Source organism: Mustela nivalis (assembly GCF_964662115.1).
Source record: "Mustela nivalis genome assembly, chromosome: 8".
Taxonomy (NCBI): Eukaryota; Metazoa; Chordata; class Mammalia; order Carnivora; family Mustelidae; genus Mustela; species Mustela nivalis.
Genome location: NC_139027.1, coordinates 103,975,968 through 103,990,861, shown reverse-complemented (window position 1 = coordinate 103,990,861; position 14,894 = coordinate 103,975,968). Strand labels below are relative to the sequence as shown.

Here is a 14,894-nt window from a genome sequence, read left to right as displayed (position 1 = left end):
TTATGCAACACTCCATTTGTCTCAGCTGTGCTAATACACATGCAGGGAGATCATCTATCAAGTTACTAATAAGCAGAGACTCAGATGCCAACACACAAATCCTTCTGAACATTTATATTCTATCAAGTCGGGAGTATTTCTAAAAGATGTATGTGTGCGTAGTTTATCTAATAGACTGGAATGGCTCTTATTTCTGTTCTGCCAAATAAAGAGAAATTTCTCTGACTATAAATGTGATTGCTTCAACTCTCAAACTGCAAATTTTCTGGGCATTTCCTTTTCACGCTCCCTGGCAGGTCTATCCACCATCAAATTCTCCAGGTTTATCAAAGCCTCAGTAAGACCCCCAATTTACAAAGTGCCTGCAACTTGGACAGAACTCAAGATAAAAAATCAAAACACATACAAAAAGAACAGCAGATATTGGGCAAGGATGTGGAAATGGTCACCATGTTTAGACCAACGCTAAAATACGGCCTTGACTTCAAAGAAGTACAGAATGTAGTGAAATTGCAAAAGGCACATTAAAATGAATAAGCAAGGGCACCAGCATGGCTCAGAGTTCTCAGATCTGATGGGTATTTGGTACCTGGTTCACCCTCCTAGCTGTGTGGCCTTGAGCAAGTCATTCCCAATTTCCTAATTTGTTAAGTGCAAATAATACCCCCCCATTTTGGTACAGTTTGCACATTTGTGGAAATGTCTGGCAAAGAGGCTGGGCCAAAGAAGGTGCTGGATGGATGACGGTGTCCTCCCTTGAGGAGAGGTTGCAAACTCAACTGGCATACAGGGTTCAGTGAGGAACACAATGCCAAAAGGCTCCAAGAGTGCTGGGGTGCGGACCAGAGGGAGTAGAGCGGGAGTCTACGAGTTCCGTGAGCACTCTTCATTCCGCTACAGAGGATGGATGAAGTCATCAGAAGGGCTAAGCACTGCCAGCAAGTAAGCTGCAGTTTAGGGGATATAGGTAAACCTCAGACAGAACAGAGCCTGTACTCAAGCAGCTTGCGAGATACAAGTGAATTCATAAGACACGCTAAATAAGGGCCTAAAACCTTTTGGGCGTGTCAGAGAAAGACAGAATAGAGAAATATGAGGGAACAGATTAGAACGTTACCTAGAGAAAGAAAATATTAGGTCATGATCATGCCTGCTCAGGACCAACAGCTAACTCAGCCCCGCATGAACACCACTGGTGACCATGAGCTGATCCCATGCTGAGTCCACATGTGCTCTACCTAAGAAGTGCAGGTGACAACCTGGGCCGTCCAGCAGGCCACCGGCCAGGCATGCTGCCATGCGGCGAGTGTGCACTGCTCTGGGTGCCCTGTGTTTACGGAGACACCTTGCTCACAGCTCTAGTCCTGGCTAGCAGAGTGGGAGAGGTTGCAGTGGCAAAGAGAGACAGAGCAGGAGAATGTGGGGTGACCCTGAGCTCAGAGAGTACAGGCCGCTCCCCTGCCGGCCCCACCCTCCAGCGCCTACCTGACCCGCCTCCTCCTGCATCTGTGTTTATTTAAACTGACTTAATAAACTGGGTGATCAGAGACCTCTTTCGGTGTGTGAGCCTTTATGTGTAGTGGGGACTTGGCGTGGACCATTCCCTCAGGCGATCTCCTCTGCCCAGGAGCCGTGAAGGCTGTGGCATAGGAACCATCCCAAGAGGAGCCACTGTTTGGCCCCAAGCAGGGCTGCCCTTTGGGACACCAGTCCAGGTTGTTACATTTTCTGGTATTTAACATAAACTTGGGGAATTTGGATCTCCCTGTCAGATCTCCCAAGTTTGAAATGGTGACAACGCAGTGAACATTTTGAAATTCTGTTTGGGCAAAATAAAGCTCATCTTCCATTGCCCCTCCTGGTTTGCTCCAGCTGCCTTCATCCTGCTGCACAACTCTGTTGGGCCCTGGCGCCGACAGCCCTGGAAGGTGGCCCTTTGCCCTTTGCCTCCTTCAGAGGCTCCTGCCTATGGAGGGCCCGGTGGACCCAAGGGCTCTCGCACTAAGCATCTCCCCAACTCCAGGGCAGCACCGATGGAGCCCAGATGGGGGACCAAAGTACCTAAGCTCACGTGACAGCAAAGAGAACGGACCGCTGGGCAGGGCACTCAGGCGATACTGGCAGGAGCCTACAGGCTTGTGCCTAACGGCTTCCTCAAGATTCCTCTGCCCTGCTCTCAGGCCTCCTTGGTCCCTCTGCCTCTCCTCTCCTCCTCAGGCCACCAAACATGAATCAGAACAAAATGAGGTACATCTGGGGGCAAGAGGAGGTGACTGTCCCTGTGGTACCTTCGACCAAAATCAGATGACTAAAATGAGGAATAGTTTTGTCTTGGACATCGTGTGTTCAAGGTAAAGTACGTAGTCCTGTGCTCCTTTGCTCTAAAGTGGATCAAAGTGATTCTGCACAAAAGGGCCTATCTCCTGCCACCACTTGAAGAAAGGTAGGGCCCTGTCCTTTCCTGAACAGCATGGGGATGGGAGGGTATGAGTAGGGCACCAGAAGGCTCCTTATAGAAGACTCCAGAACACGTGCTTCCTGAGCAAGGGGCTGGGGTGCCCAGAATAACGTCCAGGGGGTGGGCTGAGGGCTACTCCTCTGTGCAGAACGGAACAGAACTGAACTCCTCCGTGGGTGCCGGAGACCATCAGAGCCAGGATGTGTCCTGGCGTGTGGGAGGGTGGAATGGAGAAGGCAGGCGGAGGCAGCAGGCACTGGCTCTCTTGCACGCAGACACAGTCCAGGGGCCTGATTTGCCAGTCCCCACCCTGGACGACCAGAGAGAGGACCTAGTGGCGGACTTGTGGGGTCATATTGTTGAGTGACCTCTTCTGCGTGACCATTCCCAGTCCCGGCCTGTGGGAGGGCTGATGACTCAGTGAGGAGGGCCCAAGGGCTTACATCTCCAGAGAAGACCTGCTATGAACATGACAGTGACTGCAAGAAAACCATGTGATTGTGGGCTGTGACACCTGTTCTGAAGGGAGGAAACAGGGTAACAGGATAGGGAATGGGTGAGAGGGGAGGGCCCTACTGCAGAAGTCCACACTCTGGGAAGCAGACAGGAAGGCAATCTCCTGGTGAGATCACCTACAGTTTTTACAGGAATAAAAACTATCAGGAAACAAAATATTAAAAAACAAAACAAAACAAAACAGTGTTGGCTTATGTTTTTTTTTTTTTTAAGATTTTATTTATTTATTTGACAGAGAAAGTTCACAGTAGACAGAGAGGCAGGCAGAGAGAGAGAGAGAGAAGCAGGCTCCCTGCTGAGCAGAGATCCCGATGCGGGACTCAATCCCAGGATCCTGAGATCATGACCTGAGCCGAAGGCAGTGGCCCAACCCACTGAACCACCCAGGCGCCCAGGCTTATGTTTTTTACACTATAATATTAATACATAAGATAAATGGCAGAGAGTTTAAAACAATGCTAGAAACACCAGCTTATTTCTCGAACATAAGAGTATGCCAGCCTCTGTTGAACTTAACCACAAGATTTCCGTTTTGTATCCTGATGAAATAGAACTTAAAGATTAAATTCTCTCCACTCTGGTCTTGGCTCACTGAAAATGGCAACTGTAACACAGTTGTAACTGATTTCCTGTATCAGTTGTGGACAAGCATTGGACACTGGGGTGTTAAGACGGCTGCAGTAGGCCGGTCGGCGGGATAACCTGTGCCGGCCATGGTTCAGGGCCAGCACACTCCTGACAGGCACCTTCTGCTGGCCAGCAGGTGACATTCAACCATACTCAGCTTCTCAGCCAGCAGCCAGACTGGCATCACCCCCCACTTCTCCATCCGTCTCTGACAGAAGTCAGAAAGACATATATCTCTTGGCGAGAATGTGGATGGTCCCAGAGGGTTTATATTCCTGTGACCTGCTGGGAGGGATCACTGCAAGGGCCACGGGAACGGATGCCCTCACCCTGGGATGCCCAAGCACGTGTCCTTCAAGGATCAGTAAAATAAGGAGGTGGGGGATGGAAGGAGTGCATCACAGAGATGACAACCTTCTGTGGCGTCAAATAAGGACATTAAGACAAACACCATTCCACAAACTGTAATATATCTACAGGCGGGATGCTATGTAGCACTAAAAAGAAACAAATTTCTGTTACAGTCAAATACAGAGATGAATCTCCAGCACATCAGACTACACAGAAGCATCCAGACACAAAGGAGTAAATGCTGCCCGGTCCCATTTACATGGTACGCTAGAAGAGGCACGAGTCATCTGTGGTTACAGAAAGCAGCTCAGAGCTCTCCCAGAGGCTGGGCAGGGGCACTGAATATAAAGAATCTTTCTGGAATGATGAAAAGTCTGAAGTCCTGATAGGGGTGCTGGCTACATGGGTGTAGATATGCCAAAACTCATCAAAGTACACTTAAAATGTGTGTACTTCACTGTATGTCAATTACGCCTTAACAAAGTTGACTGAAAAAATTAAATGTGACCAAAAAACAAAACACCATATATCTATTTTCATAGTTACTCCATAAAATAAAGCTGTTTTTAGTCCCTCAATAAAGAAGATACAAAAAGACAGTCTTTTTGAATTAAATATATTAAATTCTGGTTTAATGAAAAACACGATTTTTCTCATTTTAAAGCCCAGTAATGGGAACCTCCATGGGACGGATCAGGGATCAGAAGATGAGCATTTGAGAACCACTGCTGTCTCCCTTCCTCCCCCAAAATCCCACTCCCTGTACCTGACCTCAAATAGTACCTTAACCATAACTACAACTATTCATCCAGCCACGAACAATCCAACGAGAGCTATCCCACTGGGGATTACAAGAAGGCATGACTTGAATAACTAATAAATTCTATCTCAGCAAAGGCAGGCAGAGGGAACAGGAAGGGTGAGGGAGAAGTGGAGAGACTCTGGGCAGCTACACGACTGAGTGCCCCTTCCCAGTCCCCTCTCTGGGGCCTGCAAATTCAGTTCATAGAGACTTGCACCCAGGGGGTCCTGTGTGTTCATTGGTCAGCTTGGCCCTTTAAGTGAACTGGCAGCAACCACCAGCAAGTTATGCAGTCAACAGGGGTCTAATACCAGATGTCAAGACCCTTCCCTGCTGATCACAGAGCATTGCCAGGTGCATTCAGGACCCCAGGAGACCTTTAAGACCATCAAGGGGAAAGGGTAGAAAAAAGAAATTGATTTTTGTTTAAAAAAAAGAAGCAGCAAAGATTTTTCTGAAGTTTGAAGTGTAATAGTATAAAATATCTATATACATTAACATCAGACTTTCCTTCAAAGAAGGTCTAAAACTAAATAGACTTAAAAAAAAAAAAAAACAATACTTTTACCTTAACCACCTTACATCCACTGGTTCACCAAGAAAAGACTTGAGTAGTAGCCAAACTGTTACCATAAGTGTGACTATATGTTCTAGAAAACATTGCCAATGTACCATATAATCAGATAATGGATGGAAAAGACTGTCATACTTAATTGTTTTTAAAGGTGTATTTATTCGGGGCACCTGGGTGGCTCAGTCTGTTAAGTGTCTGCCTTCAGCTTGGGTCATGATCCCAGGGTCTTGGGATCAAGCCCCGCGCCTGCCTCCCTGATCAGTGGGGAGCCTGCTACTCCCTCTGCCTGCTGCTCTCCCACCCCCTGCTTGTGCATGTGCGCACACTCTCTGTCAGATAAATAAAATCTTAAAAAAAAAAAAAGATTTATTTATTCGTTTGAGAGAGAGGAGAGAGCGAGTGCAGGAGGGGAGGGGCGGAGGGAGAGAGAGAGAGTCCCAGGCAGTCACCACGCTAAATGTGGATCCTGACCCAGGGCTCAATCTCATGACACTGAGATCATGACCTGAGCTGAAACCGAGAGTCAGTCGCTTAACTGCATGAGCCGCCTAGGTGCCCAGGAGCCCCCATACTTAATTTTAAAATTCAAAATTTAAAATTCAATTTCAAACTGAAAAAAAAAAAGTCGAAAATTCTCAGACACACTGGGTATCAGAAGTCATTAAGAGGATTCCAAGGGTTAAATCTCACTCAGTCCCCATGCTTTTTAAAAATTTACTTGTTTTTTTATGAGGCATCTGCGTAACTTAGTCAGTTGAGTATCTGACTCTTGATTTCATCTCAGAACATGATCTCAGGGTTGTGGGATTGAGCCCTGCGTCTGACTCCTCGATGAGCATGGAGTCTGCTTGTCCCTCTCCCTTCCTCCCATTCTCACTCTCTCCCTCTCTCAAGTAAATAAATAAAATCTTATTAAGGAGGGATGTATTGCATAGAGCACTGGGTGTGGTGCATAAACAATGAATCTTGGAACACAGAAAAAATAAAGTTAAATTAAAAAAAATAAATAAAAAGTTTACCTTTTTTTTTTTTGAACAAACACTCATCCAGCACTTAGGAAGTGGCAGGTGCCATTCTAAGCACTTTACACACCTACATTCAAATGCTGCTCACACCAGCCCAGCCAGACAGGTGTCTTTGTCCCTACTCTACAGTTAGTCTCTTGTGGAGATTAACTGGCGGAACCTGGACGGACAGCGGCACACCCAGCACTACCCCAACAGCTATGTGTTTGCTGGGCGCAGCCATTTTTGTTTTGTTCAAGAGAGGGACTGTACATTTGGGTCATGTTTGTTTCTAGTACTGAGGCCCTGAGACTTCTGTGACTGAGTATCCCCAGGAGAATGTGAGACGCTCCACACACTTACCTGCAAATGTGTCTGGTGGCCCTTCCTGCACAGAGAACTGGGGATTCTCCAGGCAAATGCTCACAGGCCTCTCCTGGTGCTGATTACAGCACCTGACAAGTACAAAAAGGGAGCAAGACAATGACATGCTCTCAGAACTTGGGTTTGCTATGTTCAAAGAAAGCTGAACACTTTGGATTTGGATTTTATATATTCTGAGGTGGAAGCCGAGATTTTGAAAGGTTCTACATGATTTTCTGTATCTGGGTTCTCTAACCGCCTTCACAGTACCATCTTCACAATTTTGGCCAGATCTGCTATGGCCTGACCTATGGTTTGCTTACAATTTTTATTTGAATCAACTCAGCTTTTGTTCTAATTCTTTTCTTTTTTTGAGTTATTGAAGTATAACTGGTTTAACAACATATTAGTTTCAGGTGTATAATGTAATAATTCGCCATTTTTATATATTGTTAAATGATCACCTCCTAAGTCTTGCGAATCTCCCTCACCACACAGGAATGGTTAAATTTTTTTGTTCTTATGATGAGAACTTTTTAAGATTTACTCTCAGCAACTTTCAAATATACAGCATTATTTACTATAATTGCGATCTATAATGACATGCTCAGGACATATTTTATAACTTTAGACCACCTGTACCCATCTCACCCCCCCACCCCGCCTACAGATAAGCAATCACCTATCTGTTGTCTGTATCTGTGAACATGGGCTGTTTTTCTGGTTCCACATAAAAGTGAGATCACACTACATCAATTAAGTACCCTCTTTATCCATGTCTTATCTTTTATGCATGAAATCAATTTAATAGTTATATTTTATTAACACACTTATCTGTTAAAATAAAATATATCTTGGGGCACCTGGGTGGCTCAGTCCATTAAGCAGTCAACTCTCAGTTTTGGTTCCAGTCATGATCCCAGGGCCATGAGATGGAGCCCCGTGACAGGCTCTACACTCAGCAGAGAATCTGCTTGAGATCCTCTCCATCTCCCTCTGCCCCTCCCTGCACTCTCACTCATTTTCTCTCTCAAATAAATAAACCTTTAAAAAAAGTTTTAAATAATAAAATATATCTATGCATCAACAAAACATGTCCTCCAGTGCTGTGAGTTCTCTGTTGAGGAGAATTCAAATTCTGAGCTGGTAAAAGCCAGTCTTCACCGTCTAATTAAAAAGATGGAATTAGGGGCAGCTGGGTGACTCAGTTGGTTAAGTGACTGTCTTTGGCTCGGGTCATGTTCCTGGAGTCCCAGGATCGAGTCTTGCATTGGGGTCTCTGCTCAGTGAGAGCAGAGAGTCTGCTTCTCCCCTCTGACCCTCTCCCCTCTCATGCTCTCTCTCATTCTTTTTCCAATCAATAAAATCTTTTAAAAATATATGGGATTAACGCATACACCTTCAGAAATTATTTTGATATATGTATAAATATCAACATAACATGTATGTACAAAGGGAGCTCTACACACACACACACACACACACACACACACACACACACACAATTTCAAATGACAGAAAAGAAACTGAGCAGGAATTAGGCTTTAAGTTAGGGGCAGTGAGAAGTACTGGTTCACAGACGTGGCATAACATTTGAATAAGAAACTACACAATCTGGCCAGTAAAGATCAAAACACCACCACCACCACCACCACCACAACCACCACCCAGAGAACATGTACTCTCAACAGGAACCTCAAATAAATTAATGCCTAGGTTTAAAAAATAAAAAGGAAAACAGTATATAGAAATAAGAATCTGGGAGCTTGATTTATCCTAAGACTCATTTGTATTTTTTCTCCAGGAAGACTGAAAGAACACGCATGCCTAAAGGGAAAGAAGTATCCCAAGGGCCCAGGGGTGTGATCGGTGGCTGGGGAGGTGAGGGGTGCGGGGCTGGCTGGCTTCAGGCTCCCTCTTCCCTCCCTCTCCACAGCAGCTCCACGTTGGTCCGCTTTCTGCAGTGCCCTTCCTCATCAGTATCTGCTGAACAAATGTCTTTGTTGAGAAGAAATTTGGAAACCACTGGTGTGATCCAATTTCCCCATTCTACCAATGAGAAAACCGAGACACTGAGAAAGTAAAGACTCAGGGTCACTCAACGAAATGTAGCAGAGTCAGAGCCTGAAGACTTCAGCATCCAGATTCCCAGTCTGGAGGTTCACCTCCAAGAACACCCTCATGCAGCTGCAGACTACGACCCTAGTGGACATCATTACATCAATAACCTCACCTATGCTTGAAAATAAAGAAGGGTGACTCATCATTAATTCCTTGAGGAGGGGAGAGCATCCAGCAATATTTAATGAAGTGTTATGAGTTAATGGAACTAAATTAGGAATAAGATGAAGTCATTATTTCGGAAAGTATGATGTAAGGAAGCAGGCACATCTCTTCCTGAAAAGTCGCATAAATCAAATAAAACCTAAAATGGATTAGGAAAGCTTCCTAAATTAATAATAACAGAAATAACAAAAAAACAGCAGTAGTAATAAAAGCAAATGGTTATAACTTATTATTATATACCAGATACTAGACTCAGCATTTTATGTTAGCTGATATCCTTGTAACATAAACATTATTATTCCCATATGTATAGATAAGAAAATCAAGCTTAAGCCCGGGGATAAGGTGACTGTCATGTTTCAACTGGCACCTAATGGTTTCGCAGGGTGTGGCATTTCCAATGCCGAGAGCAAAAACTCCTACATAACCAACAAGGGTTGGTCACCCTACTTGCCAGACTGGCAAGTGACCAGAACTTTCTTCCATGTCTGCCTGACTCCCCAACCACAACCACCTTCTATGGGATAACCTCTCCATGTGCTACAGCCTAGACTTGGCATAGGCCACTTTGTAGGAGGGCATGATTAATATGTTACAAAACAAGATGTTCACATGTAGCTTCATCTCCCTTTACGGAAAAAAAAAAAAGAGAGAGAGAAAGCCCTGGGAGCTTCAAGCCTCCATTCGTCCAGAAGAGTAAAGAAGGGGCACTTACCTTGACCTCAAACTCGAAGTGCTCGTCCTTCCCTTGCCCGCACAGCACATAGCGTGGAATACTAATTTTAATTGGGTCCTTCAGGTCGTCTGGATTTGCTCCCAAAGAGCGAGAAACCATCCGCTATCAAAGACACATCAGATAGGGAGAACAAAGAGAAACCGAGATCACTCCTCAGCAAATACCCTGCTTGGGCAGGCAGGAGAAAATGTGTTTCAAGCAGAGAAGAGAGCATCAAACTAGTAGAGTTTACTTAGAAAAATGATGGCTTCCTTTGAAAGAGAAATGCTAAGTCTCTCTCATCACAAAGAACCATTTCTTTAGGTATACTATTCCAAGAAATTAGGGCAAAAGCACTTCAAATGTTGTTTGGCTTTGAAGTTCCTTCCAATTTATAAGAACAAGTGAAAAAAGAGACAGATTACATATCCCGACTTTTAAAAAAATCAGTGTAAACCAGACTCTTTTCTGAAAAGTCTTGATCATCTGACAAACTTCTTTTTTCTTCACAGACTATCAGATTGCTGTACATAAAGCTCCAAAAGCTGGAGATCTTATTCAAATTTACTTCATTTTTAACTTCAAGGCATTTTTATATGCCTATATAGTACAGAAAGCTCTTTAAACCACAATTAAAATAAATACCAAGTATTTTCTTTAGGCTTCATATGATTAGTAATCAACCTGGCTCTGACAAATATTTACGGTCTGGATGGTAGGAAGCCAGGAGGGTTTGAGAAGGCAGCATTATGAAAAAAATAAATCTTCAAAATGAGTTCCCTTGAGTGTATAAATGGGTGGGAATCTCTGAACAATCCTTATCATTTGCACTAACCTGGGGCTTTAGACAACACAAGAAAATCTGTTTTTAAAGCAGTAGCCATAATAAAATGATTATCATAATTATAGTTAGCATGTATTGAATACTTACTGTATACCAAGAACTGTGCTGAAGAGTTTATATGCATCATTTCCTTTAATCCTCACGATCCCCGTGAGGTATTAACCATTACTGAACCCTCTTTATCAGATGAGGGGCCCCAGGCTGAGAGTCGAGATAATATGAAGGAGGCAGGGGGAAGAGCTAGGATTTGCACTCAGGCTAACCAAGCGCCCACCTGTGCACCATGACGCCTTCCAGCCCACCTCCACCAACTGCTTTACTGCCATCAGGAAATTTTTCGTCCATCTGAGATAGAGTCAGCTCATGAACATTGCAACATACACAGAATTTAAGAAGGAAACTCCACGATTCTGCAGTCAAACTCACTGTGGTCCTGGATCCTGAGCTGGGTGTACCATGGAAGACCCAACCTAGCTGTGTGACCAAAAGCTCAGGTTTCTGGATGACACAGAGGTGTACAATGGGGCTCAGATTGCTGCTTTCATCTAGCTGACACTGCCAATATTTTGGCATGCTACAAAGTTAACCAAACCATTCTAGAGCATCTAATTTTTTCCCTGCGTGACCAGTCACCCAAAACAAGAACCATTAATTTTATCACAATGGTACACCTATTTAGCTGTCCCCAATTTCAAAGACCCCAGGGGAAATTCTTTAGAAAAAAGAATTTCTCAACATGTGCACCGCTAAAGACCTTTTGGTTCATTAACAGTATGTTTCCAAATTACTGTAAAGGTGGACATTTCCTGAAACATGGAATATGTGTATCTCTTCGAAGGGTGAAAAGGAAGATGAATAAATCAGTGGTTTCATTTATTTTCAAAGAGCATGTTTACTGTTAAGAAGTGTCTCTATGGTTGAGCCATGAAGTTCTTGCCCTGCTCCCGGAGCCCCAAAAATCTTCTATGCCATATGTTATAGCTACATTTTTAAGTAGGAATATAATCTCTTCACCAGATCTGCCACAGTCACTTGGGAAATCCAGTGGTTGTAGTGTGTGTGAGTTTGCAGCTTGAAGTTGGCAGCTGTGGGAGAACGCCCTCAGCAGAGAGGAATGCTTCAGTCCGGAGCTGAAGCCAACAACTGGTGATACTAGTTGAGAAATCAAACCCATGCACTCAGCCTTAGGAGGACTTCACCCTTTCAATCAGTTACACCCAAAGGCTAACGCCACAGCTCATTTGATGAGGTGCTCTCTCTGTCCCAAGAGGTTAGAATGAGAAAAAGAAGAAGGAGGAAGGTAAATTCATGAGAGGCGATGTATTATCGCATGTATTATGGGTTCTTAAAAAGGTGTGGATAATAGCATCGAGCATAAATACTCAGTCCTGAACCTTTACCATTATGGGCATCCCTGAAATATCACTTGGGATCCCACGGGTAAGTCATGTCAAAGACGCGGAGAGTGGAAAGAGAAGACCCAGAATCAAATTCTAGCATTAGGACTTTATCTGAGCCTAACAGTCACCCACCCACCCTCTCTGTGCTTCAGTCTCATGCCTATGGAAATGGGCACAGTATTTAGCAAATCTCTTCTATACAGCGGAAACCCAGCTGTGAGCATGAGTGTCCTGCCCTGGGGGACTTCTGGTTAGAGGGAGACTTGACAAGTAAACTGATAATTCCAGCACGATTAGAAAACTGTGATGGGGGTTTACAGCATCCTTATTTATAACAGCCAAGCTATGGAAGCAGGCCAAGTGTCCAATGACTGAGGAATGGATAAAGAAGACGTGATGTAGGTCTACAATGGAATATTACTCAGCCATAAGAAAGAACAAAAATCTTGCCATTTGCAACAACATGGATGGAGCCAGACCATATTATGCTAAGTGAAATAAGTCAGAGAAAGACAAATATCTTATGATTTCATGCCTATGTGGAATTTAAGAAACAAAACAAATAAGCAAATGGAGAAAATGAGAGAGACAGACAGAAAGAGCAAGAAACCGATTCCTAATTATAGGGAACAATCTAATGGTTACCAGAGGGGAGGCAGGTAGGGGACAGATGAACGAGGCGATGGGGATTCAGGAGTGTCCGTGTCATCATGAGCACCAGGGAATGTATGGAACTGTCGACTTACTATATTATAACCTGCAGTGAATATAATGCTGGATGTTAACTAACTGGAATTAAAATAAAAAATTTAAATAAAAAAAAAATAAATGAAAGAAGATGGGATTGGGAGAGAGACAAACCATAAGTGACTCTTAATCTCACAAAACAAACTGAGGGTTGCTGGGGGGAGGGGGTTTGGGAGAAGGGGGTGGTATTATGGACATTGGGGAGGGTATGTGTTTTGGTGAGTGCTGTGAAGTGTGTAAACCTGGTGATTCACAGACCTGTACCCCTGGGGATAAAAATATATGTTTATAAAAAATAAAAAATTATATTAAAAAAAAAAAAAAGAAAGAAATTTGTGATGGGGCACTGAGTAAGAAAAACTATGAATAAACACATGGCTATCTAAATGCCATGACTTTTACTGAGGAAGAGCTGCAGCCAAAAATATCCAGATGTATTATTAACTAAGCAAGGGAGACTTAATTTTAACCTCCTGAGTGCCTTCTCTTATAGGCACCCTTCGGGTATACAATCAAACACTGGTATCTCTTACTGAGCACTTACCATGTGCCATGCACAAGTTTAGGTCCTGGGAATACAAAATAAAATAACTTCTGCAAAGTCTCTGTAGTTTCTAAGACCTTTAGTTTTTCTCAGCTGCATCAAATTTTGAACAAAGATTTGGTTTTTCCACTCCAGATGGATTACATTCTAAAGTTAGCCAACTTCACTTTCCCTTTTTATAAGTCAACATTCTAAGTGGGATAAGACTGAAACTGATGGACTGGTTACTACATAGACATTTTAAGACTGGAAAGTTCTCTAAGAATTTTATAATCGCAAAATCAATCCCTAATGAAAGGAAAGCTGCTGATCCTTTTAAGAAAAAAAAGCCATGCGTTGGATAATTTACAAATTTGGGTAAATGGGTGCATGAATGAAATAGGGACCATTTATCTGGGAAGAACTGGATCTTGTAATGTTTATGTCGCTCAGCTAAATCTTATAATATCTATGTCACTCGCCTAAATCAGGTCATGATCCCAGGACCCTGGGCTCGAGCCACTTGTTGGGTTCCCTGCTCAGCAGGAAGCCTGCTTGCTTCTCCCTCTGCCTCTCCCCTTGCTTGTGCTCCCTCTCTCAAATAAATAAATAAAACCCTTAAAAAAAAAAAAAAAGAGCCATTGCCCCAATCACAGGATCAGGCAGTGACGTTTAACTGCACCCTTTGCTGAGAAGATAGATACTTCTCTCTCCATTATTGAATAGCATATTGGGGGCTGGAAATATTGTTACTACCCACAGGCACAGTTTACTTCAGTCTCAAAGATTTCAGAGTAGCTAAATATTAATGAGTGTAGAGAAACGTACAATTGCAGAAATGATTAACTGAAAAATAAGCTAGGGATCTGAAGACATTTGAGCTTTATCTGTGGAGAGAGGAACAGAGAGACAAATCAAAACTATGTGTTTCCATCAAACCACGGCTGCAATGTAATTTTTAGAAAACTACTTTGCAGTCAACTTTTATGAGAAATGTAGACTTCTCAGGACATGGCATGAAAGGTTCCTGACATACTCCTAAACCATGTTTATGCTGGAAAGGAAGGAGAACTAAAATAAATGTCTCCTAAACTTATTTTTTATTTGAAAATAGCTATATTTTGAGTATCTTGAGTTTCGTGCTAGACAAGTAAACGTGTGCTGTATCACCTTACATGCTATTATTTAAGGGAACTTTTAAATTCCCATGGAACTATTTATTTTGGAATCAGTCACAGTTTCCCTACATGTGGCAAAGAAGATGCTTAGACTTGGAAAGGAAGTTGGTCATACATCTTATGAGGAGGTGAAGAAACACGACAGGACAGAGGCACCTCTTACAGCAGAGCTGGATAAATACACGGGACATTTCAAGGAACTTTACATGCCTTGTGGAGTGGTTCTATTTAGAAATGAAAGGTCAGGCAAAAGTACATAGTGAATAACTTGGGTTATATTTCTCTAAATAAGAAATATCTTTTAAAATAAGATACAAAAAAATATTTTTCTGGTAGCTTTTAATGAAATGATCTCTTATGTCAACAACTATACTACTTTTCCGTTGTTGGGGAAACACTATAATCGGGTCCTTAGCCAAAGAAAACAAGCGGAACATGGGCTACATTTTGAATATTCAGATTAGAATCTTCTCTTCCTACTCAGGCTGTCTCCTTCAAAAGGGACA

At 43.2% G+C, this 14,894-nt stretch overlaps 1 protein-coding gene across 5 annotated transcripts in view; it reads right to left on the bottom strand.

The window, feature by feature from the left end:
• Positions 1-14,894, bottom strand: part of KIF16B (kinesin family member 16B) — a 280,503-nt gene that overhangs the window by 63,560 nt on the left and 202,049 nt on the right. For 3 of the 5 annotated variants that reach the window (XM_082743222.1, XM_082743223.1, XM_082743218.1), the window contains one exon: positions 9,697-9,819. The exons of the other annotated variants lie outside the window; for them this stretch is intronic. In XM_082743222.1, coding sequence (XP_082599348.1) covers positions 9,697-9,819 — 123 coding nt within the window. The remainder of the gene's footprint in view (positions 1-9,696; positions 9,820-14,894) is intronic. 5 annotated transcript variants of the gene reach the window in all.